This window comes from Trachurus japonicus, chromosome 19, assembly GCF_045865225.1.
Source record: "Trachurus japonicus isolate A0001 chromosome 19, Traja_1.0".
NCBI classification, from domain to species: domain Eukaryota; kingdom Metazoa; phylum Chordata; class Actinopteri; order Carangiformes; family Carangidae; genus Trachurus; species Trachurus japonicus.
This window is the reverse complement of record NC_140925.1, coordinates 6,661,672-6,685,472: the sequence shown is the minus strand read 5'-3', so window position 1 is coordinate 6,685,472 and position 23,801 is coordinate 6,661,672. Positions and strand designations below refer to the sequence as shown.

At 40.9% G+C, this 23,801-nt stretch overlaps 2 protein-coding genes across 2 annotated transcripts; one reads left to right on the top strand and one right to left on the bottom strand.

Moving 5' to 3' along the window:
• Positions 1–1,882: 1,882 nt before the first annotated feature.
• Positions 1,883–4,231, bottom strand: LOC146967272 (large ribosomal subunit protein eL19-like). The gene is made up of 6 exons (XM_085761613.1): positions 4,199–4,231; positions 2,931–3,037; positions 2,694–2,816; positions 2,432–2,552; positions 2,201–2,311; positions 1,883–2,069 (listed from the first exon to the last, which is right to left on the bottom strand). Exons 1-6 carry the CDS (start codon positions 4,201–4,203, stop codon positions 1,943–1,945), a joined length of 594 nt encoding a protein of 197 aa, XP_085617739.1. The 5' UTR covers positions 4,204–4,231; the 3' UTR covers positions 1,883–1,942.
• A 666-nt stretch (positions 4,232–4,897) lies between these two features.
• gpam (glycerol-3-phosphate acyltransferase, mitochondrial) lies at positions 4,898–23,234 on the top strand. The gene is made up of 21 exons (XM_085761611.1): positions 4,898–5,118; positions 8,530–8,666; positions 8,879–8,998; positions 9,427–9,500; positions 10,434–10,547; positions 10,778–10,927; positions 11,052–11,151; positions 11,385–11,521; positions 12,097–12,196; positions 13,797–14,009; positions 14,199–14,312; positions 14,458–14,543; positions 15,309–15,418; positions 16,361–16,431; positions 16,913–17,180; positions 17,377–17,534; positions 17,885–17,962; positions 18,087–18,224; positions 18,649–18,838; positions 19,811–19,869; positions 19,990–23,234. Exons 2-21 carry the CDS (start codon positions 8,583–8,585, stop codon positions 20,104–20,106), a joined length of 2,481 nt encoding a protein of 826 aa, XP_085617737.1. The 5' UTR covers positions 4,898–5,118; positions 8,530–8,582; the 3' UTR covers positions 20,107–23,234.
• The last annotated feature ends 567 nt before the right edge of the window (positions 23,235–23,801 follow it).

Below are 23,801 nucleotides of genomic sequence, written 5' to 3'. Positions count from 1 at the left end.
AATCCCTGCAACATCTTTCTGTAGATCTCCCATTGATTTACACGGCTGGTTTTGTCTTTATATACAGTATACGTACACCAACGCCGCCTGCTGCAGATGCACTGCAGCGATGATTGCATTCAGGAAAACTGCATTCTTAGTAGGATAACAGTAAGTGAAGCCACTGTGCAACAAAATTAAATCAGGGTGTCAAGGTAAGCAGATGCATTATGCTGTGTAAGCCTTCATTGCAACTCCTCAAGGCCTTTGAAACCCAGATTTTAAACATGAAGGCTCTTCACTGTCAGCCTCTAAAGCGCGAGTCGAGTGGCCTATTGTTTATGCATGATTCTAAGTGAAACACAAACAGAAGTTAATACTACCCTTAATACTTAAGTGTATTTTATATGTCTAGACCATAATATGTCATTAATCTACCCATCTACATAAATTATATCCATCAGCTATCATGACATTCAAGCCGTTAAAACAAAAGTGTGATTTCCATTATGCTCTGCATTGCTGAATATAATCTGCTTTGCATAGACCTGAGGAGAATTCCCCTAACTCTCTCTGTCACACACACACACACACACAGCAGCCTGTCTGCACCAGTTAGCGATGAATGCGTCTGCAAACACTTCAGTCACACTTTTCTCCTGGGATCATGAAAGACAAGACTCCTTCAAGGCCTGAGCAGGAAGTGGAAACGCCTGAATGACTGGAGCATGCAGCTGCACAGGTGGTTGCTGTGATCCAGCTGTTTCGGCTGCTCTGCATGGCTTTGTTACCTGCTGGCATGGAAAAAGTGAAGTGGAGAAAATAGTTCATAGTCAAAGATTATTCAATAGAGAAATTAACTTGTTGTTTGGGTTCATCTGTGCCAGTATGGGGAAAAAAATTAGCAATAGACAATAATTCATTAGTCCACATTGAAATTAATCACTTTACTGACATTGTTTTTGATTAATTTTGTTTTAACGTGCCAGGAAAGTGTATTAAATATTGATAGATAATCTTTTTTTTTAATGCAGCATGGGGAGAGGTTTGTACAGCACCAAACCGTGTATGCTCTTAAAAGTGTGGATGTTGACTTGAAGTGGTGGTTGACAGGGAAAAAAGTGAACGTCTAACATAAAAAGAAAACTCTGATTAGCAAACTTCCATCATAGTTGCCTCAGCAAAGGAGTAACCACTACATATATGGATGTTTTTGAAAGTGCTTCATAAAAGATTTATGTCAACAGAGTAGTAAAACTGTTGCAGTTACACCCTAGCAATACACAAATAGCAGGATAAACTGATTAAGGTTTTCCTAAAGTTTGAATAAATCACTAATCACTATGAAATGCTTTCATTTTTTTCACCTCCTGTATCCATTGTCAATATTCTCTTGCCCCAAAACTGTACGAGTCTGACAGGACACTGCTGGTCATAGAAAAGGTAAAAGTGTGAATCCTGCAACAAGTGGCAACACAGATTATTCAGCCAATTATCAAATCGGAAGAAACATTTTACGTCTCACACATCTGGATGAAACGTAGACATCTAAGTTTGGTACTTGTGCTGTGCTGCCACCTGTTGGCCTATCGAGGGCACTATCAGTAAAGTGCAGCTCCTTCTTAGCCATAAACAAATTCCTTCACTAACACACAATAAAAGTTAAGGGCCATGTTTGGAAAGGCCTTTATCATCTTATTTTGTTGAGCTTTAAACTCAGATACTGACATGAAAACATGGAAACATAAATCCTCAGGAAAAGTTCACCAAAACTGCAGTTTATTGCCATACACTAGAGGATGTTACAACAACAGTGTGCTACTCCACTGCATCTTTCATCCTCTTATGTCAGGTCACTGAATACCAAGACAGACAATAGCAATCACAGAGCACTGACAGTTACTTTTTATTCAAATTTATTAACAACAAAAAGAGGAATTTGACAATACATTTCAGATTAGATTCACTTCTTTGCAGTTTCCTCCTCCTTTGACAGGTTCTTGATGATCTCTTCTTTCTTGGCCAGGAGGCGCTCTTCTCTGCGTTTGCGGGCTTCCTTTGTCTTTGAGCGGCGAGCCTCAGCCTGGTCACTGAATAAGTAAAGGAAGGTGGGGACGGAGGAAAATTAGTTCACTATGAAATTGTGAAATTGATGTGCGACATTAGAGACACAGACTTTATCCGGAAAGCTCCAGTGAATAAAATTGTAACAAGAACTTACGCTAGAAGCTTCTTGCGAGCCTTATCTGCCTTCAGTTTGTGGATGTGCTCCATCAGGATGCGTTTGTTCTTGAAGACATTACCCTTAGCCCTCAGGTACAGACTGTGGTACCTGGAGGAAACAGAAAATTTGTCAGAGTGGCTCAAAGACGAAGATCTCTTCTTGAAACTGAAATTCAAACTGCACTTTGTTGTTCATGATGTGGAGCAAAGTGCCAAAGTTCATACTCACATGTGCCTGTCAATTTTCTTGGACTCCCTGTAGCGACGGAGAAGACGACGCAGGATTCTCATGCGCCTCATCCACGTCAGCTTTTCTGGCATACGAGCATTGGCTGTACCCTTTCTCTTACCTAAGGGCAGAAAGAAAGTGGTAAGCAAATTATGAAATTAACAAAATACCCTGTGTTGACTTTATAAGATAATGGCACCTTGTACGTTGAAGTGATGTGTTTTAAATGGAAAGTAACATTACTTATGAAGCCATTACGTACCGTATCCAGTGTGACGTCCCTTGCGACGTGCCAGTGTGTTCTTGCGGCAGCGAGCACGGGAGTGAACTGTCACAGGTTTCCTGATGATCAAGCCATCCTTAACCAGTTTTCGAATCTGCTGGCCTGTAGCATAAATATAATTAGATAAAAAGGCAGAGGATGAGCATTTTCAGTGAGTTCAGATCATAAATCTACAGAGAGACCCCTGTCTATGGCAAAACAAAACAAAAAACTCACGAGAGTTTGCATTGGCAATCTCGTTGGTCTCGTTGGGGTCGAGCCAAACTTTCTTCTTGCCACAGCGCAAGACGCTGGAGGCCAAGCGCTTCTGGAGCCTGAGCATGCTGGACAGACAAAGAAAATGTTAGTTAAATTTGCAGGACATGATATATACATAGTGATCAAACAGAATCTATTCTAGAAAGTGGTACCATCTCAGTAATTTGGCATTTCATCTATTTGCATAAATGTCAGACCTCTCTCTATGTAGTTTTTATGTTTACTAAAAATCACCCCACTAAGTAAGTGAGAGCCAGGTTTCAGACTGAACTAAAGTATGTTAAGTTTCTGGCTGCAATGCTCATTCCCTTTAGTGCTACAAGAAATGTTTATTGACAAGTAAGCTTACTCAATATCAGGTATGGTATTCTACCAGAAACACATGTAAATGTGGGGTGCGGGGTCTTATGCTTTTTTTAATGTTCTTATGTCTCTATGTAATTGAGGTGTATGAAATGTGGGAATGTATGTTAATGTATGTAAGTTGCACTTCTCGAGGCCGCTCTGTACGAAATGGTGAAAACAAATTTCCTTGGAAAGGACAAATAAACTCATCTATCTATCTATCTATCTATCTATCTATCTATCTATCTATCTATCTATCTATCTATCTATACCTTTGTTATTGGATGACATTAGGCTGTACTAGTGCAAGCTCATTTGGCATTTAATTACACGATGCAACCGCCTGTCTAAATTAGTTAAAGTACTCCTTAGTATCCATATGATGTTTAATGATCTCAGACATCTAATGTTTTCCTCCTCCTCGTACACAAGTGTGTCGTTCGTTTGTCAAATGGCAATCATCAGTTTTCATTGCAGGTAGTAGACAGGTGAATGTTGTGTTGATGCGAGTGTGCGACTGCCTATTACAAGCCCTATATCAATTTAGTTTATATATGACCAGCTTGTTAGGCTAACAATGACAATCACTGTAAAACAAAACACCATGTTATTGTCAGCTGATTCGCCGCAAAAGACCTGTGGCGTATTTCACTAACGTGTTGTGTTGTGACATGTCCTGATTAACTTACGTTGTTAGCTAGGTTAGAGCTACGTTAGCATACCAAACACAGGCCCTATGCACAGTCTGGTTGAAAAGGAGGGGATTCACTCCAAATGGACCGGAACCACCCTGCCCCTCTTGTTCGAAATAACGAACTCAACAACCCTACAACTATTCGTGAAGAACAAAGAGACATTTAAACAACAAATGTGTGGCTCACCTCATGGCTGCCGCTAGCTTGATATAATCGAAGGAAATAGAACGTCTGAGACCCTACCATTATAGCTGTCGTCATGGGTGACTCCATTGTAGCAGTATCATAAAAATCGGTTAACACAGACATCAGTTGAGTAATCGTGGCAACTATTTAGATACCCGTTCAATAGCAATATTTTTTTTATTTCATTCCCATAGCGTAGCCTACTGTTCCCCCAAAGTAATCCTTAAAGTTATGAACGCGCCCCTCCCAAACAGTGGTACGGTCCAATAACATGGATGCAGGCCGTAGACTAGGAGGATGCAATCTAAATATATGACCACGAGAGGACGCACTAAAACTGTGTTTTCAATTACAGTTTTTTACCTCAAATTTATTTATTTATTTACTTAATTGGTATGTGCTTGCGTTTTGCCAAATGTTGCTTGTTAAAACCTCTTTTTTTTGTTTCAGTTCTGCTCTAAATAAAAGCTTATTTCGAAAGCACGACCATCATCGACCTCACACTAAAACACCCATAATAAATATATTTAATCTGTAACCAAAAACACAGACATGTTTAATCCAGCTGTTCCAGACAATAAAGAAACACAATTCCCAGTTGGTTGTGGTTCTAAGATGATGTGGTGAGCGGGGGGGGGCTGGTGGTGGTGGCCGGCCCAGTGCCCTCCACAGGCTGCTGGCTGAACTACGTTTGTCGGCACTTGGCCGCTGTCCCAAAACAACAACGCTGCCTCCCTCCTTCCTCTTGTCACACATCTCTCCCTCTGTCAGAGCCAGAGCCTTCAGAGGAGAGAGGAGCAGCCAGCAGCTAGCTAGCCTATGTAGACTCAAGGGCATTGGAGCCCTTTAACTACTGGCCGCAATTTAGTCGACGTGGGGTTTATTTTTGAGATATGAGTCAGCGTAACACAATATTCAAGGTAAGTGAGATTTCGCTCTCCGGAGATACCCGGCTAAATCGAGCTAGTTGCTAGCTTACCTCGCCAATGTGTTAACGTTACAAGTAACTCTAGTTTCTAACGCCGCGCGGTTATTGTCATGGAAACAGTGGCTGCTTTGTGATGTTAGCTAAACCTCGCCGTGAACACGTTTATGACCAGTGATAAAAAAAATAATAATAATTTAAAAAGAAAAAGCTACATTAGGGCTGATTCGAGTGCTTCAATGTGACGTTAGCCCCGGTTAACTTTACATCGACATTGAGTTCATGAGGAGGACCCTTCGTTTAAGTTAATTTAATGGGACCCTGTCTGCATCTAACCTTGACGAAGCCATGTCTGCTTCATTAGTACAAATTAAATTAACGTTAACCGCTTACTTATAAGTAACTAACTAGGCTATCCAGCGTCAGGGCTAACGTTAAATGGACTTCACCGTGAGTCGTGCTCGGCAGCATGCCATGCAGTGTGCAGAGAGGAATGAGAGGCAGGCAGTGATAGAAAAATACCGCTTTAGGGCATGGTTTTGGTTTAGTAACTTATCATGAAAGCTTCCTAACCAGATTTTTTTTATATATATATATATGTGGAGATGTGCAGCTTTATCCATAAAACGAGACATTACAGTACATTAGGGCTGCCCCGACTGTGTCATTGTTGTCTGCGCTGCTAGTTATTTGCACACCCCATCTGTCACACAGAGACTTCTCCTGTTTGACCTGCTTATTGCAGACAGCTTGCAGGCAGGCAGCCGATGCTTACAGCGTGTGAGACGGATTAGCCTAGTCGTGTGCAGTGTTTATGAATAGGGGTGATTCTCTGGGTTATAGGGGGAAAAAATTAAATCTGATTGTTTTGAAGATGGGCTGACCACCCCCCATCCCACCCCACCCCACCCTAACCCTGACAATAGCTTTAAAAATGAATGCGGATATTTGACCACTATGAATAGATCGCTGTCAGATTGTGGCATCTTTATTATCCTTATATAGCGGAAATGGTATCGGGATCGAGTAATCCTAATCTTAAAGCCGTTGTTTTCTTAATGTGTGCCTGTGTGTAAAGATGATCCAAGCCTAGCCTATATCAGCTGATGCCGGAGGATTAATACTGCTGGTATGTGCTTCAAAAGCAGCATTACTGGTGCATTCCTAATAAGCAGCAAACTTGATCACACTCTTGGGATTGGATATGATTTAAAATGGATTTCACGTAATCATTTAAAACAGAAAAGTGACAATATTATCGTCTCTTAATATTACAGTACAATTGTCAGTCTATTTTACTTGCATGGAAACATTAGTGTCTTATTCAGGCTATCATCACCTGTTACCTAATACCCACTGCTTCTCATTCTTCATCTTCTTTGTTATGCTTCCAACAAAGTCACCCCATCAAGTGTAGTACTCCCGGTCATTCACCCAAACCCAGTTTCCCTCATCAGTGTGCATATCACCTAGCTGCTTCCACCACTACACTACAAGAAGACAGCAGTTCAAAGTGCATCTATTCACTCACTGCTGGACACCGGTTAGACAGGAACATTTTTGTCAAGAGGAATGCACGTCAGCCGTGTCCTTTGGGCTTATTATTCAAAAAAGAAAAAAAGAAAAAAGATTGGGCTGCACTCACTGTCCCTTAACTGATGCACTTGCTGTACAACAAGTGAGAGCCTTCATTCATAGAATGACTCACTAACCTATTTCCAAACTAATGAGGGGCACTAGCTGCAGTGTTTTCTGTTAATTACTTTTGCACTGTCTGTGCACCTTGTATTATAGGACACTAGACAATCTGGCATTTATTGTTAATTTGCAAATGGTCTAGTAAAGCAGCGGCTTCAGTTCTCTGTTATAAATAATCCCTGTCATGAAACTTTTGACTTTGTTTTCAGTAGTTTTTAAACCTATATGAAGCCTGACCTATATGAAGCCTGACCTGATTAAAGTGCACTGGTAGATATTACAGGTAACGTGTTGGTAGAAGATAAAGTCTTATCGTTATCTAAAGATGCATGTGTCAGTTCTGGCCTGTAGCCATTACTACACATGGTTTCAGAGAAGTGTCTTTACAAAAACACTGAAATGTTTAGAACGGGGGAATAAACAAACCAAGTCCAGTGTGTCAGACCACCTCGGTAACCTGCTTATAGATTGACAGAAAACAACAGGGAAACCACAGGCAGACCACAGCAATGTTTTTATTGTGTTGGCAGGTATTTGGGGCCCAATGGTTCTGCACACCTCCATCGTGACAAAGGGTCAGCAAGACAATAACCTGCACACTGTAGGTTGTGTTAGTGTTGTCAGTGCAGGTCAAATAATGACCTGAAATTGAATTTTCATCCTCAGAAAATCAGTCGAACAAATGTTATGTAACTAAACTAAAACAAAAATAAATAAACCAATAGTACTAATAAGTCTAAAGAAAATGTCACAGATAGAGATAAAAACATTCTTTGTTAGACAAGTGAAAGGGCTTCCCCTTGCTATTTCTATTTTGGAAGCCATTAGCCAAAGATGTATGTTACAGTATCCTAGAAGTACCATTGTTTGGTAATTACTGTACTTAAACCTTATACTACACATTACTTACTGTTATGGTGGCCTCAGAATTAACATTAAAAAACATCCCAGCCATGATTTGGAGACATTATTTTGACAGTTTGGCGCATCAGATTCAGAAAAGTTCATCAAATTAAACACTGAGAACTCACAGCAGGCAACCTTTAAGTGTAATGTAACTGCAGCTTCTGTGTTTACTGTTTTGCTTTTGTTGCAATAACATGTGTCAAGTCAGTTGTTTGATGTCTGAAGATGTTTTTGTGGTTGTTAAAATGAGGAAGTCTTTGCCCGCTTGTGAATTCAAGCACCCTTGTATTTATAATAGTTCAAAAGAGGAAGTGCAACCAAAACCTGACAAAGACTTCAACAAATGACATGTCCTAAAAAGGATCACGCAAAAGGTAAAACCAGTTTAAGTGAATCCAGGCCTTGTGGTTGCATAATAGCTGTGTATAGTGTGTATGTATTGTATGTATTGTTGTCAGGTATTCGAACCACAGCAGACAAGCCAGTAAAATGTACTGAGGATATTTACAGTAGGGATAAATGAAACAATGTGACCATGACAGTACTTGGAAAATCAGGCCTAACTGGAACAAGCAGGTGTTTGGGTACCACCTCATAATAGCAGGGTGATGCATCATGTGGGTGGGGCTCACAGTTCTTTATTTAGCTCTCGTTGTAAGATCTTAAGGCTGGTGTGACATCTGGGAGCAGATGTTGGAGCGCTCCATCTACAATAGTGGTAGCTATTGTTTGCTAGAGTTAGTGCACTGTCTGAAATGATTTCACATATATGATATCTGATGATATTTCTGTGTCTTGACAGCTTACCAGCTAGTGGTGTGTGATCTGGAGGGAGAGTAAAGGACAGCAGAGAACATGGAGATGTCAGACGGCTTGTTGCTGCAGGTCAACAATGGAGAACAATGGTGTAACCGCTGGAAACATCCCAACGATGACTCGGTAAGCCACACCAGACCCAGATCAACTCTTCATCTTCGTAATGCCATTATAGGATCAGCAGCGTTGCAATGCACGTCTTGTCAGATCATAGCCGTTTAATCTTGTCTTAGCGCTGCATGTGCGTATATAGAACAGGCCCCTTTGATGTGTGTGTGGTGTGTGTTTCCTTTACCTTCACTCACTGACTTTTTGTGTTTGGCTTTGTTTTCAAGGACCGCAGCACCAGCCCCTCAGTCCTGCGCTGTGTTACCAGCACGTGGAAGGAGGGTCTGCTGAACAGAAAGAGGCCCTTTGTCGGCCGCTGCTGCCACTCCTGCACACCACAGAGCTGGGTAATGTTACACCGCAGCTAATTAACTCTAACATGAGTTTATTTGCTGGGCCTTACTTACGTCCGGTTAACTGTTTTTCCCTATTGTTAAAAATAAAGAGATCAATACGCTCTAGACAGCACCTGCCAATTACAATTTTAGTGTCGTTCATTGGCTGTAATCTATTGAACATTTAAATGAAGTTTGGAGAAACAATCTGCACATTTTCTAAGATGCAAGATTTGCAACAGTTTGGTTGTTTTCATAATATTTGCATCATCAGACTGAAAACCCTGCTTGGTGTTTGCCTAAAAGATGCTATTGACACTTCCCTCATCATGAACATATTTCTTGAACCCGTCGGTGTTTCGAAGGCTGTGAAGTGAAATTATTTTGATGTTTTCAAGTTTATTTCTACCTGTTAGTGATTGTCTTTTGTTACGTTGCAGGAGAAGTTGTTCAACCCCAGTATTCCATCTCTGGGCTTACGCAATGTCATCTACATCAATGAGACCCACACCAGGTAACCACCCCCAAATCTGTCGCTACAGCATCACTTCCTTACAATAGTATTTCCGTGCAGTCCATTGGCCTGGCAAGAGGAACATATTCAGCTATTGAATATACACATCAATACCAGGCTTTTACCTTTTCCATGTTGCTTTGCTTTGACATCTGATGACTCTTTAATTGCCCTTCGCAACAAGAGCAAGAGCTGAAACTCCTCCTGCAAGGGATAGAATATATATCACAGACAAGGACTGGCCTTCCTAACAGCCTGTGTATAATATGTCAAGAGGACTGATCTGTGAAGCAGTGGAAAGGTAGACTGATGAATAATTTAAATTATTTGTCAGTGGACACTGGACACATGCATCCAATGACTGACCTTAGCAAGCAACACACAAAAACACATCTTGATGCCTCAAACGCAAACAATACAACTAAATCCTATCCTATATAGATATGACCACCTTAATGAAGATGCATTTATCATCATGGACCAAATTGCAGCTGAAATAAATTAATGATTTGTTTTTTTCTGCTTTGTGTTAGCACATGTAGATAGAGACATCCTGGAGACAAGATAGGCTGTAATCAATGTGGATAAGTTAGTATTGTTTATTTTTGTCTTGCACATCAGTATCAGTATCGCGTTAACTGACTTTTAACGCAGCCTTCCTCATTGTTGTGAAACCTCAAGGTAATGGATGTGTCAGTCTTCTCTCTGGTTGCTGGTAAATTGTCAGGAAATCTGTGTAACCAAACACCACTGGGAGTCATTTCTTTAACTGGCGAGTTCACTACTTGTACCTGCTGTTTCATGTTTGTGCATGTTTGTGTGTGTGTGTGAGACAAAATTGAGGTGTGTTCTTCACAGATTGATGTTTCACACGTTCCTCCTTACTATTATCCTCCTATTCTTTGACCCCTGTATGTATATGTGCTCATGCAGACAGCGGGGCTGGCTGGCACGCAGGCTGAGCTATGTGCTGTTCGTTATGGAGCGAGATGTCAACAAGGACATGTTCACCAGGAACGTGGTGGACAATGTGCTCAACAATAGCAGGTAAGAGTCAATGTAACATGAGATATTTGCAGGAAAACTCTTATCTGGAGCATGCTGAGTTATAATAAAGACATGTGACGTGAGTAAACCTCCTGTCTTTCTAATACAGGAAGTGAAAACACTTCAGTAATAGCAGCTGGAGATGAAGTGTCCTTTGATAAGAGAAACCCGGCATTTGCGCGACCGGAAAATGCAGCATCATGTTTGTGAATTGCTTTTGTTGCTTGCAGGGTTGAGACGGCTATTGAGCAGGTAGCCACGGATTTGGATGCTGCAGCCAGCCAGTCTGGCCAGGAGCACAAAGCTGTCAGTAAAGTGAAGCAGAAAGCCAGGGCCTTCCTCCAGGAGATGGTAGCCAACATCTCTCCAGCCTTCATCAGGTACAACACGTACAACAAGATTTACCTCAGCTACTGATTAATTAATCCGTACCCATTGGAATATCACTGCACATTAACATAACCCTTGTTTGTTTTCTATATCTTTGTTTTTCTTGTGGTTTAGGATGACAGGATGGGTCCTCCTCAGGCTGTTTAATGGTTTCTTCTGGAGCATCCAGATCCATAAAGGTCAGCTGGAAATGGTCAAAAAAGCTGCTACAGAGGTCAGTAAGAAGTGCACACACACACACACAAACACACACACACACAGAGAAAAGTGCTTTCTTTGCAAATAGTCATACATTTTTCACAGCTAACACATTTCCCATGGATACATTACATGATATTAGATCAGATTTCAGGGAATAAATAATTCTGACACATCAAATGCAGGTTCTTTTTGCATCGAGTAATGGCTTGTGGTTATTTAAGAATCGTCTTTATCTTGTCTTTACAGCAAAATGTGCCCATGGTCTTCCTCCCCGTTCACAAATCCCACATCGACTACCTGCTCATCACCTTGATCCTGTTCTGTCACAACATCAAAGCCCCGCACATCGCCGCTGGAAACAACCTAAGCATCCCCATCCTCAGGTAAAAGGCCCATGCAGCTTTGTGTCAAGTTTGATCTAGAAATCAAGCACATTTCTGTTTTCTGTAGGTGAAAAGACAAAAATGAGTTTGATATCGGAAGAAAGGGAATTCCCTGGAAATAGACCACAGAGGAACATCAGATTAACTAAAGCACTGGTTTTTACATTTAGGGAATTTAAATAGCCAGACAGCTGTCCTGACAACAGTTTTATCTTAAACTGCCTCCAAGCACACTGATCCTCTACGGTACAAGGGTATTAATGATAGAGGAGAGTATTAACCAGATCCATCTTTATTTAATACAACAGAAATACAAAATTTCCCACCTCATGCTTTCGGGGTTAAGACGGGATCAAATTCTTCTTAAAGGTGGTTATGGTATCAAACTGAACCAGGGTACAGGAGAGGGGGGGGAAAGGAAATAAAGATGTGAGAAATGTTTTTGAAAACACACTGAAAGGGAATGTCATAGTAAGATATAAAACTGACAAATTCAGTACTAAAATTAGTAGAAATCTAGACGCAATGGCAGAAAATGTGTAGATGCAAACTTCTTTTTTTTTTCACCTTTGCAGCACTCTGATCCGTAAACTGGGAGGGTTCTTCATAAGGCGGAGAATGGAGGAGACAGGAGATGGGAAGAAAGATGTTTTGTACAGATCCCTTTTACACGCAGTAAGTCCCCCCTGAGTCTATTTGTCTTTTCAAGTAAAAGTCTGGTTTACATAATATCCCTGAATTCAGTTATTGCTTGTGGGTCTGGGTTCTTTGTGTTTATAATGCGTCGTTATGTAACTGCAGGTTGTCTTCATGCTTTTCTCCTCTGCGCTCTTTTCATTCCTGAGTGATGGACAGGGAGAGTTAAAAGCTCTTGTTGTTATGTGATGTTTTTCTCTTTCTATTCTAATCTTATAGGTTTTCTTCACTTGAATCCATTGTCAGTAACTAGACTATTGGTATACACTGTCATAAGTGGCCTTTCAACTTTCCAAATATGTTGTGTTTTTTGCAGTGTCAGTGCAAACACTAAAGCCTTTCCAACTGTGACACGTGTTGAAATGTACTTTCATCCTTATGTTTTTGAGAAAAGCACTGGGGGTACAAGCTTTTTTTGAGCGGGCTGCATTAGAAATTAGAGGCTGATTAAAACTGGAATCTGAACCTTTTACTCAGCGCTAGCATTTGGATAATGGGGCTTAACAAGCCTCAGCTAATGAGAAAATGTGAAGTAGAACTAATGTAAAAGACTGTTAATGTAAATATTAATACTGTGTTATTATCATAAGCTGCTTGTAGCATGAGGACTAAGTGTTCTTTGTACAAATAACTTGGCAGCTTAATGAATTTTCTTAATTGTACCAGTCTATCAGAACGAAGAATAGCTGTTGAATACTGTGTATTGAGTTTGTGGGAGGGAGTTGAGCATAATGGAAGTAAAACAGGCTGTGTCCTTTCCCTCCCTATAAGTTTGTATTGTCCCTGTGAGATAAGCGTTATCAGCTGGAGACGTGGGCAGCTGTCAGAAATGATGACCCTATTTTATCCCATTGTACTTCCATTGCTCATTGTGCTGCTATAGTTTACCACACATCCTGCCAAACAGAGTATACAAGTTTGCTGCTGCAATTATGGAAAGTGGACCGAGCAGAACTTTGCTGCGATAGAAGATAAGATTTCATTCTGGCAGTCCTCTGTCGCTCACAGAAATGTAATTAGCCAAACTCCTCCAAAGGCAGAAGATCAAGGAGTTAAAAGAAAAGAAAGAAAAAAAAAGGACTGTGCATTTCTAAGTCTGGCAGCACCAGTGAAAGCCATACCCGAATGTCTGTCCTCCTCACAGCTTACTCTAAATGCCAGAGCCCAGAGGCTATTTCAGGACAAAGTGTCTCTCCTCAAAAGTGTCTACATAGCAAGAGACAGCTGTGTACACACTGTACTCAGGAGGATACCATTGCACCCCACGTCTTCTCTGGCACGTGCCCTGTTTTTGCAATGTGATGGGGGGGGGGGGTCGAGCTGTCGGTGACCACCACCCTTATTTAACCTGTGTTCAGAATGCAATGCATGTACTGTACAGCAGCTGCACAGCCTTGACTTTACTCGACCTCCACCTTGTAAAAAAGAGTCAATTTTGTGTATCATTGTCAAAGATTTTGCAGACATACGAGTTATGACCTTTACACACAGCATTTGTCTTACTCCTAGAATCTAGTGCCACTTTCGTCTCACCTCTCCTCACCCTGTCCCTGCCCTTTCTCTCTCCGTTGTCCTTCAGTACACAGAGGAGTTGTTGCGTCAGCAGCAGTTTTTGGAGGTCTACCTGGAGGGTACCCGCTCCCGCAGCGGCAAGCCGTCCACAGCACGTGCAGGCATGCTGTCTATTGTGGTAGACACGTTGCGCACTGGTTCCATCCCAGATGTACTGGTGGTGCCAGTTGGCATCTCGTATGACCGCATTATCGAGGGCAACTACAACAGTGAGCAGCTGGTAAGTGCTTGGATGGTGCCTCTTGTTTGTGTGCACTTTTGCTTTGTCATCCAAAGAAAAACACACACTCATTCACTCAGTGAAATTTAATTTATGACTTACAAGGGAAATAAGGGAATAGAGGTGTTTAATTATTTTAAGTAATTAATGAAAATACTTCATATTTAGTAACAACTCTTCTCCCTCCAGGGGAAGCCCAAGAAGAATGAGAGTTTGTGGGGGATAGCGTGTGGCGTGTTCAGGATGCTGAGGAAGAACTACGGCTGTGTCAGAGTTGACTTCAACCAGCCTTTCTCCTTGAAGGTGACTGATCTCAGATCCAATATCCCAATAGAAGTGCTGCTATGACGGTCACATCTATTACTTGAAAATGAAAAACTGTAATCATTGGTGCCAGATACTGTAAATACTGGTTTAAAGTGTTGAACTTTGTCTGTATTAAATAAAGGAATACCTGGGCACTCAGAGAAGTCGCCATATTCCACCACCAGAGTCCCTGGAACACACCTTGATGCCCACCATCATTTCTGCACAGTAAGTGGAAACACACACACACACACACACACACACATACACTCCCTAAACGTCACTGGAAACCGTCCTCCTTGAAGTGCACCTGCACCTGTAACATCATGAGCTCTCGTTTCCACACTTCTCCCTCTTGCTAATTCACAGCGTGGTCAAGATAGAAGACTATCTGACATCTGAGCACAGCGCTAGACTTCATCAGCAGTATGGGGTCACTTCAGTTCAGCCCCGTCCCTTCATAATAAAACTAACATGATTAACATGATCAGCACATCAAGTAACACTCCTGTCTTTTGTATCCCAGAAATGGCCACATACAGTAGTGGTAAATTGATAATTAATTATTAACATTTACAAGATATGAGTTGTACTTTAGTTCAGACTTGTGCTCATTTAAAACACAAGGAACAATGTGGTTGCAGATACTGTGCAGAAAAGTAGTAACACAGGTTGATGCCTTGTTTGTGCCCCTGTATTTACAGTCAGAGAGTCTCTACAGTCATGTTAATAAAAGATCAAAATGTATACTTTTGTTAATCATTAGAGCTTATGATGGGTCACAGCATATTTACTATAAAGCCTCAGTGGTACAAAAGTGAAATAAGGGAACTGATGAGGGAAATGAGCCGGTGTTTGTTGTGACATCAAAACCACCTTTTGAAATTTTGCACACGATCTTACAGTAAGTCAAGACAATGAAACAGTTGTCAGAGTGTGTGTGTGTGTGTGTGTGTACTGTACATGTTAAGCTGTTAACTGTTATTATTTCAGGCCTGATGCTCAGCTATTCGAGGGCCAGGAGGAGCAGATGAACAGAGAGCTGCCCGAAGACATCTTCAGACGACAACTCATCAACAATTTGGCCAAGCACGTCCTCTTCAGTAAGAAATTCACCGTCACAACATCAAATGATTTTTCTATATTGATTAGAGACGATGTAATGTAATGTTGAGCTACCGCAAAACCCACAAGGAAATGGTCAGAGCACATGGTTCCTGCTCTGTGCTGCAACCCCCCCCTCATCTTTTATCAGCACATGGCTCTCCTTTTCATCTCGTGTTAAAAGTGCACCTGCTAAGTAGAGAAAAGGCAGCTCTCGTGAAACGCCATCCATCATGCTGCCTCTTTAATTGAAATCCAACACAGCACCGCTACAGTCCATCCGCTTCACATCACTCAAGGCGTTTTGCCCCAGGGTGGCACTACGCAAACCGGTTCTCCCCAGCTCATTCAGCTGCTTTCTTTCTTTTTTTTTTCTTTCTCCCCCTTTAAAAACGCTCGGCCAATCACAGAGCCTCCAGCTGGATGGCATGTTGTTTTGAACCAATAGGATGAAGGGGAGGATAGAGAAGCAGGAGAGCGAGGAATGCAGTACCAGTGCTCACTAATGCTCTACACCCTTGAACCTGCGCTAAGATCAAAGTGGTCACTTTTAACCTTTGTCCTTGGACACACATATATTATATTATATTGTTTTCTCTTCCTCGCTAATATGTGATCAATATAATCAACTCTTTTGGATCTTTTAAATTCCTGTGATTCTTGAAAGAAACTCTCATCCCCAATTATGTCAATATTATCTGTCATCAGTGACGCCTGGCTGGTTGTTATTGTCTTAGAAATAAAGAAAAATACAAAGGTTTAGATACTACCATTTTTAAAATGTGGAGAGCTGCATGAATTCATATTATATCATATTATATTATAAAATCAGAGTTATGAGCTCCCTGCACAATTAAGACTGTTCTTGCTGTGATATTATGTTACTGTTGTGTGTTGGTTGTGTGTTTCTCATGATGCCGTCTTCTGTATGTACCCCACAGCGGCTAATAAGTCATCAGCGATCATGTCCACCCACATTGTGGCCTGTCTGCTGCTGTACAGACACCGACAGGTACGTCTGGCTGTTTTACATTTCTCCTCTATCTCATCTTCTGTTCCTCACATCTTCCTCTTCTTCCTCCTCCTTTTTTTCTTTCCTTCTTGCCCCCCCCCCCCCCCCCCCCCCGTTCACCTCCCTCATGCTCATCACACTCCCTTTCTCACATCAAGGTGACCCAGATGTCTCATACACCTGCATGGTGGAGATGAGTGTCTCCCTCTGTTAGAGCTCTCTCTCCCTTCCTGCGTTCACTCTCATCATCTCTGTACATTAGTGGCGGGCCTCTGCCCTCTGCAGGCTCACTGATGTAAGTGCGTGGCAGTGGAAACGATTAGCAGAAACCGTCTTCTTGTCCTTAGGAATTGGCAAGAGCTGCATATAACTAACTTAAGCCAAAGTTTTTGTTTTGCTGAATCTTGGCTTCTAATTAGTTTATGGAGTCACTAGTGTCATGCAGGTTTTCTGAGCTTGTTTCTCCTCCTCTTCGCTCCAGGGGGTGGCGCTGTCTAAGTTGGTGGAAGATTTCTTCAACATGAAAGAGGAGATCCTCTCACGAGACTTCGACCTGGGCTTTTCAGGGAACTCTGAGGATGTAGTCATGCGCGCCCTCCACCTCCTGGGGAACTGTGTCAACGTGACCAGCAGTGCAAATCGCAACGGAGAGTTCACCATCGCCCCCAGCCAAACCGTGCCAGCGCTATTCGAGCTCAACTTCTACAGCAATGGCCTTTTCCACGTCTTTATTTCTGATGCAATCATTGGTACGTTGAGACATTTTGTTCTTGATCAGTGTCACAAACTCTTCCTCTTCCTCTGCCCCTTTTACCTAGATAACATTGCTGCAATGCTTTTGAAAGAAATATGCAGATTAGCCGATGAGATTTGCATCCCCCCCCAGTCCGAGACGTTACAGTTTATTCCTGCGCTAAATTCCTGTCATCATTCATGTTCCTCCAGCCTGCAGCATCCTGTCACTGCAGCGGGAGCTGGTCGTGGAGTCAGAGTCCAGTAATCAGTCCGGTGGTCACAGTAGCCTCCTTCTCAGTCAGGAGAGACTCATCCGTAAGGCTGCCGGGCTCTCCCACTTCCTTATCAATGAGGTGGCAGTGGCACCTGTAAGTCCCACCGTCTCTCACCACTTTAGTGGACTGTGTAAACTGTTCATAATGGGTCATGTAGTAAGACATTTAGGAAGAAAATGCTATACTTAGTGCCAGTGTTTCTTGTAGTAGTAAATAGTAATTGTAAAATAGTACAACGTTAAATTCTTGTATTTATTATTTATCTGAAAATGGTAAATGATAACTTATTGGCAGCTTCAGTCAAGGGTTTCAAGGTATTCAGGGTCTTACTGTTGAAATTCACATCTGATCACGTGTTAGCTGTTTTTGGCTGAGATTTTAAGAGATAACGGAGCTAAACATTTTTTCATGTTTCCCTGTCTCTCCCCTTCTCCACTCCACAGCCTTGCCTGACCATTTACCAAGTTCTCCATGATGCAGTGACCCGGCTGATCCAGTATGGAGTCCTGTACGTAGCAGAGGTCAGTTTACACACAAACACTAACCCTAAAGATGGCAGTAACCACTGTGACCTGTGTTGGAAGTATAATCAGAAGTGGGACTTTCCATCACTCAGATGGTCAAATTTTTTTATTTGTGTGTCAGGAGGACCAGGAGGAGCTGAGCCCCAGCCCCACAGATGAACCGTGGCCCAAAAAGTTCCCAGAGCCCCTGTCCTGGAGAAGTGACGAGGAGGATGAGGACAGTGACTTTGGAGAGGAGCAGAGAGATCGCTACCTGAAGGTCTGACTTAGAAACTTTAAGGGATAGTTCAACATTTTGAAAAATTCAGAGACTGCTTGCTGAAAAACTGTCCCTGAAGGCAACATGCATCGATGGTTTTGCATGAATTTACCTCTAAAACAACTCTGTCTCATAATGTTCTGTTATTATCTCATAGCGTGGTGAATGTGCAGGTCACAACTTGTCCACCAGAGCGTTTTGGAGTTGTTGGATTGTGTATTTGATGAGTTTGATGAGGGAAACCAAGAAATCCCATTAGCCTCGGCAGCGTAGCTCTGAGCAGCTCACGGCTCTGCTCCGCCGTTCTAAAAACAGCTTGCACCAACAGTTAAAGGAAACGAACCTACTGCTATGACTTTAGGGATTATGGCAATGGGCCAATTTGCCAAAATGTTGAACTATCCCTTTTGTTTGTTTGATTCAGGTGAGCGTTTCCGCAGAGCACCAGGAGTTCTTCATCTTCCTTCAGCGACTGCTCAGCCCAGTGCTGGAGGCCTACAGCGGGGCCGCCATCTTCGTCCACAGTCTGAGTCAGCCCATGGCCGAGTCCGACTACACCGGGAGGCTCTTCAGATACCTGCTCACGCGCACAGAGAGAGGAGTGGCTGCTTACGGTAACAATGATGATGTAGCACCACAAACCTGCTCATGCACATTCATTATTCAGCCTAACGAATTAAAGGCACTGTCTGCACATTGTGTAAGAGAGGCTCCTCAGTCTTCTTTGGATTCTTGGAAAATACGTTTTAAAGCCTTATTCAGTTTTCCTCAGGGAATGGGAAAAATGATGGGGAAAGGGACAATTAAAAGACCCATAATTAATTAAGAGACTGAGTTCATCTCTTGATCCATCCACCTGGACGTGTTACTCTAGGACACACCCTAAGTGCATAAGCTCCGTGCACTTAGGACCATGCACTTATAAATATATATAACTAAAATAGAGCCCTGTGTATTAAACCATAAGTACTGGAGCTAATGTACTGACCCAAGACAGAAGTGTGGACTGACTCGGGTCCCAGGACAAAAATAACTCAGATCCAAAAAATGAATTTATCAAATTCACTGCAGATTACGTAATGAAGTAACTAGGGACATTTTTCCTAAGTATGATTTATTTATTTATTTATTTATTTTGCACGGACATATCATTTAAAACAGCATGGACAATCATCATGACTGGGATGTGCAAAGGGGAGGTATGAAACCCAAAAAAGGGCTTGTATAAAAACCTCACCCACATATTCAAAAACCAAATTTGTTACAGGTTAAAAACAAGAACTTAACACTAAATTAAACAATAACGAAAAATAAGTAGAAAAGTAAGTGATTAAACAGTAGATATAAGGAAGTAAGGAAAAATACATACATGGATGGAAAAAAAAGAAAAACGTGACAATAAATGTCTTATCATGTTTGATGGTACATGGTTTAACTGATGAGGTACTTTTTGAGAGCCTTTTTAAATGATGTTAAATTATTTTTTTTTTCAGATAGTCAGGTAGCTGATTCCAGAGACGTGGACCTTGATAACAAATTGAAAATTTCTCTCTGAATCCTTTGTAATCGATGTTCTTCATTTGCAGGTGAAAGTGCGACCCATTACCTGGTGAAGAACACAGTGAGGACATTCAAAGAGCTTGGGGTAAGAGCGTGAAATAAAAAAATTAAAATGATAAATTTGAAAATTATTGAAATGCATTTCACCAGTTCAGGTTCCTTCGCTAAGTGGTTCTTCCTGTGTTGTCGTCTTCCTGTACTGTAGGTCCTAAAGGAGAGGAGAGAGAACAAGGTGACCACTCTGGAGCTGAGCAGCACCTTTCTACCTCAGGCCAATCGGAACAAACTCCTGCAGTACATCTTAGGTTTTACACTGCTGTGACCAAGACACCTTTCAGACCAGCTCAGACCCCAGGCTCCTTCCAATAAAGGGCTTCTACTGGTTACTTCTAAACAATCCCAGGTGCTACTCTGTGGAAAGCTTTACCAGGAAGTGCCTTCACGTAAAAGCCGCTAACTGTTAGCCGTTAGCTGGAAGAGACTTGAAGCCAGTCTTCCCTTTTTTCTTTTTTTTTTTTTCTTTTTTCGTTCCAGTCTACGACTCCCTGTCTTAGAACTGTGCAGCTGATAAAAACACATGTATTGTTACTTTGAAGAGGTACTTCTAGGAGTCACTCCCCTCTTTGTGAACTTTACCAGTGACGTCGAGAGGTTTTAATATGATCAAGATTTTAAACAATCAAAAAAAAAAAAACTGAAGCAGGTTAGTCAATAAAAATTAACTTTTACAGCATCTAAACAAAACAAGCTGCCTTTCGTCTATACAAGTTAACGAGCAAAATATGCATAGAAAATAATGGTAAACATAGCCAACAACAAAGATTTTTTTATGTTGACTCTTTCTGCTTGTTTGTAAAACTGCAGTATTCTCTCCAGTGCACTATGTTATTATACAGTAGAAAACAAAAAGTAGTGTGATGAAATTTCAAGAACAAATTCCTGTACATAAGCCACAAAAGCAAAACCTCTCATATGCAGTGCATTTAAATACAAGCACTCTGTTGTCAACAAATGAACTAATATAAGAAAATAAAATAGAAAATAATGCAGTGTCCCCTGCTAATGCGTACATATCCAAATTTTCATCTACAAAAATATTTGTAAAAATCAAATCAAGTTATGGTCAGTTACTCCGCAGATTTACTGGTTTAAAATATCAAAACAATAAGTAGAATACCAGTTCAGCTATTCAAACAATTATTAACAAACATGAAACAGAGCTGTTCAAAGTGTAGTCGAAGCCTAAAGTCACGAGCGTACAGTTAAAAGTGCATTTAAACCACTAACATTTAAGTGCATTCAGTTACACATTTCATCACGCGTTTTGATGAAGAGTGACTTTGATCTTTGTGTTTTTGCGCAACACCATTTTCACTTTTCAATGAATGTTACATAGCACAGCACTTAAGAAAATACCTAATACCAGCCATCACATCCATTTAGGTTCAAATGCAGCAACGAGCTCAGAAACTCTTTGGTCAAGCTTTTTAGGGACAGCGGCAGAGGTTTTGGATTTTTTTTTTTTCTTTTTTTTTTTCCTGTATAATTTAGACACAGTATAAAGCCTTTATAGCGCCAGTGCTGAGAAAGCAGCTTTTGCTGGTTGGGCATTCGTCAAAGGAACTGCAGAGTCCACCGTGTAATTCATTTCAACAGTAGGTCAGTTTGTGAGAAAGTTGGCTATTCGTGAGAACCAGGTGTTGTGTCTGTTGTATAGTCGAGAAACTTTTTGTAAAAAGCAAAAGGAGGACATTTTTCTCTGTTGAGTTGTTTACTTCTATGTTTAGACTGCCGTGAGCAGCAGCAGCAGAAGTTATGCTGTCAGCGTTTACTGTCAGGTTTACCTATACGTTTTTTCTCCGTTAAGATAATATTTCACCTCTTACTACGTCTTAGCTTTTCAAAACCGTATTCTACAAATGTAGTTTAAACACACACAGTCTGTCTACCTGTAAGTAGATCCTGTTCATTCAATTCGTGAAACTCTCCTGTAACAGAAATGTGCTAACGATGGAAATTAATAACAAAACTACCAAAGTAAAACATGAGTGAAATTAAAACCTAATAGTCACTGCACATTTAGGTGCAGTTTTATATAACTTAGTAACACAACAGGACTCTGGTCTGATTTGTTGAATTCGACATCTAATCGTGAACAGAAAGGGTTAACGTTCTGTTTAATGCAAGTGTGTGAGACAAAGCTGATGGGGGGGAAAAAAAAAAAAGGAGGAAGTGTGTGTGTTTGAAAAGGTTAAAGGAAGTCTGATGAATCGACTGGATGGGCCGCAAACCCAGCACCTCAGACTGACAATGTGAAAAAATGGAAACAAAAGTGGGGATTGGGTATAAAAAAAAAGAAGAAAAAAAAGAATATTTATACTGAAGGAGTTGACAATGGTCTCCAACGCTGCTTGTTAAAATTAACTTAAAAATGCTTTTTCTGATCATACAGCTTTATTTAATATTAAAACTCTGCATATTTTAATGCAGCATTTTCAAATCTGTGTAAGAAATAATAAGGTTACCTGTTTGTGGACTGATAAATGGTGCCCGCAGCATGTTGACGGAACAGAAAAGTATGTTATTGAAGTGGGAATGTGATGTTAAGCACAGAAAGAAACCTGTGTTCACTGACACTGAAAGCATTTCTGAGCCCATGAGATCCGTTTAGCACCCCCTCCCCCCTCCTCTCCCCTCTCCCCTCTCCCGCCAGGACTAAAACCACTATACGTACTGTACTGCATGTTATCTCTGATCGCCTTTAATCATCGACTCTTCAATGTGAACTTTGCTTAAATCTGCGAATTGTATTTTACAATCTTAGTGTGAGTTAATGTGGATGAGCAAAAACAGTTGTTGGTGTAGGTAGGAGATATAAAAGTTGTTACCTCTTGAATGTATCTCATCTGTCCCACAAAAAAGGTCAGCGTGTGATATTGTCGAGTACTCACTCAGTAGAATCGGTACAGATGTGATCTATAGTTTTTATGAACTGCTCGTTGGGGCGGGGTTGTTGAGACTCACCGCTACTGAAGCTGCAACATCCCGCTACAACAACAACAACTATGTATGTACGACTTTGTAGAATAAAAAAAAAAAAAAGTAATACATTGCCTGTATCTGGGGAGCAGGTGCCTTTTGAATGCACTGTAGTGTTCTTTGGTTGTGTTTTTTTGTTGTTGTTGTTGTGTTTTTGTGCATGTTAACGAATTATTTCATGTAGAAACCTGTGAGAACGCTGTAGATTGTAACTTAAAAGAAAAAAATACACACACACAAGTGGAGAGAAAACTTGTGGTTGCTATGAGAAGAATCACCAGCTACTAAAAAAAAACAAAAAAACAATGTCACTTTTTTGTTATTGCTTCTCAAAGCAAAGCACAATTGGCATTATTATTATTATTATTATTAGATTTTGTTTTTAAATAAATTAATGATAGATTAACAAAGGTCTGTTGTCTGTCGCTTTCTTTCTTTCTGGATGGGACAGTAACTGTTTCACTTGCGTACAGCTACATACAACAATAACAATATCTGTAGAATTATTAATAAGTGGTGAAAACGTATGTGCTGCCCTCGTTGTCAATTAAGACAAACAAGACCTAGACAATTAAGGATCTTAAACTGTCACCAAAGTGTGCACCGTTTGATGCAGCCTTTGTTGCATCCCACTCTCTCCCTGTGTTTCCAGTTTGCCCCTGTTGACTCTCAGATATAGGAAGAATATCCCCTATCAGTTTATTGATCAGGTAACTCTTTATAACATGCAAGAAACAGAAGAAAAAAAAGAAGCTTAAATCAGTATTTGGTGTGACTAACTTCTGTCTTTAAAAACCTTTTAACACTTTATTTGACGCCTATCTCTATAACGCACTGATCTAATGTATTCTGTCATAGAGGCATCAAATTAATCTGTGAAAATAAAGATTAGTAGTTGATGGATTCATTTAAATCATCCATAATTTCATACATTTTTCAAGGAAAATGGTAACACTTTGACGCCTATCTCTATAACGC

What these genes read in the sequence shown, in the direction of transcription:
- gpam (XM_085761611.1), top strand. Translation starts at nt 8,583, where the DNA reads ATGGAGATGTCAGACGGCTTGTTGCTGCAGGTCAACAATGGAGAACAA. An exon ending in CTAAGCATCCCCATCCTCAG is followed by an intron (nt 11,522 to 12,096) that starts GTAAAAGGCCCA and finishes TCACCTTTGCAG; the next exon opens with CACTCTGATCCGTAAACTGG. An exon ending in ACTACAACAGTGAGCAGCTG is followed by an intron (nt 14,010 to 14,198) that starts GTAAGTGCTTGG and finishes TTCTCCCTCCAG; the next exon opens with GGGAAGCCCAAGAAGAATGA.
- LOC146967272 (XM_085761613.1), bottom strand. An exon ending in GGGACGTCACACTGGATACG is followed by an intron (nt 2,553 to 2,693) that starts GTACGTAATGGC and finishes TTCTGCCCTTAG; the next exon opens with GTAAGAGAAAGGGTACAGCC. An exon ending in GCTCGCAAGAAGCTTCTAGC is followed by an intron (nt 2,070 to 2,200) that starts GTAAGTTCTTGT and finishes TTACTTATTCAG; the next exon opens with TGACCAGGCTGAGGCTCGCC.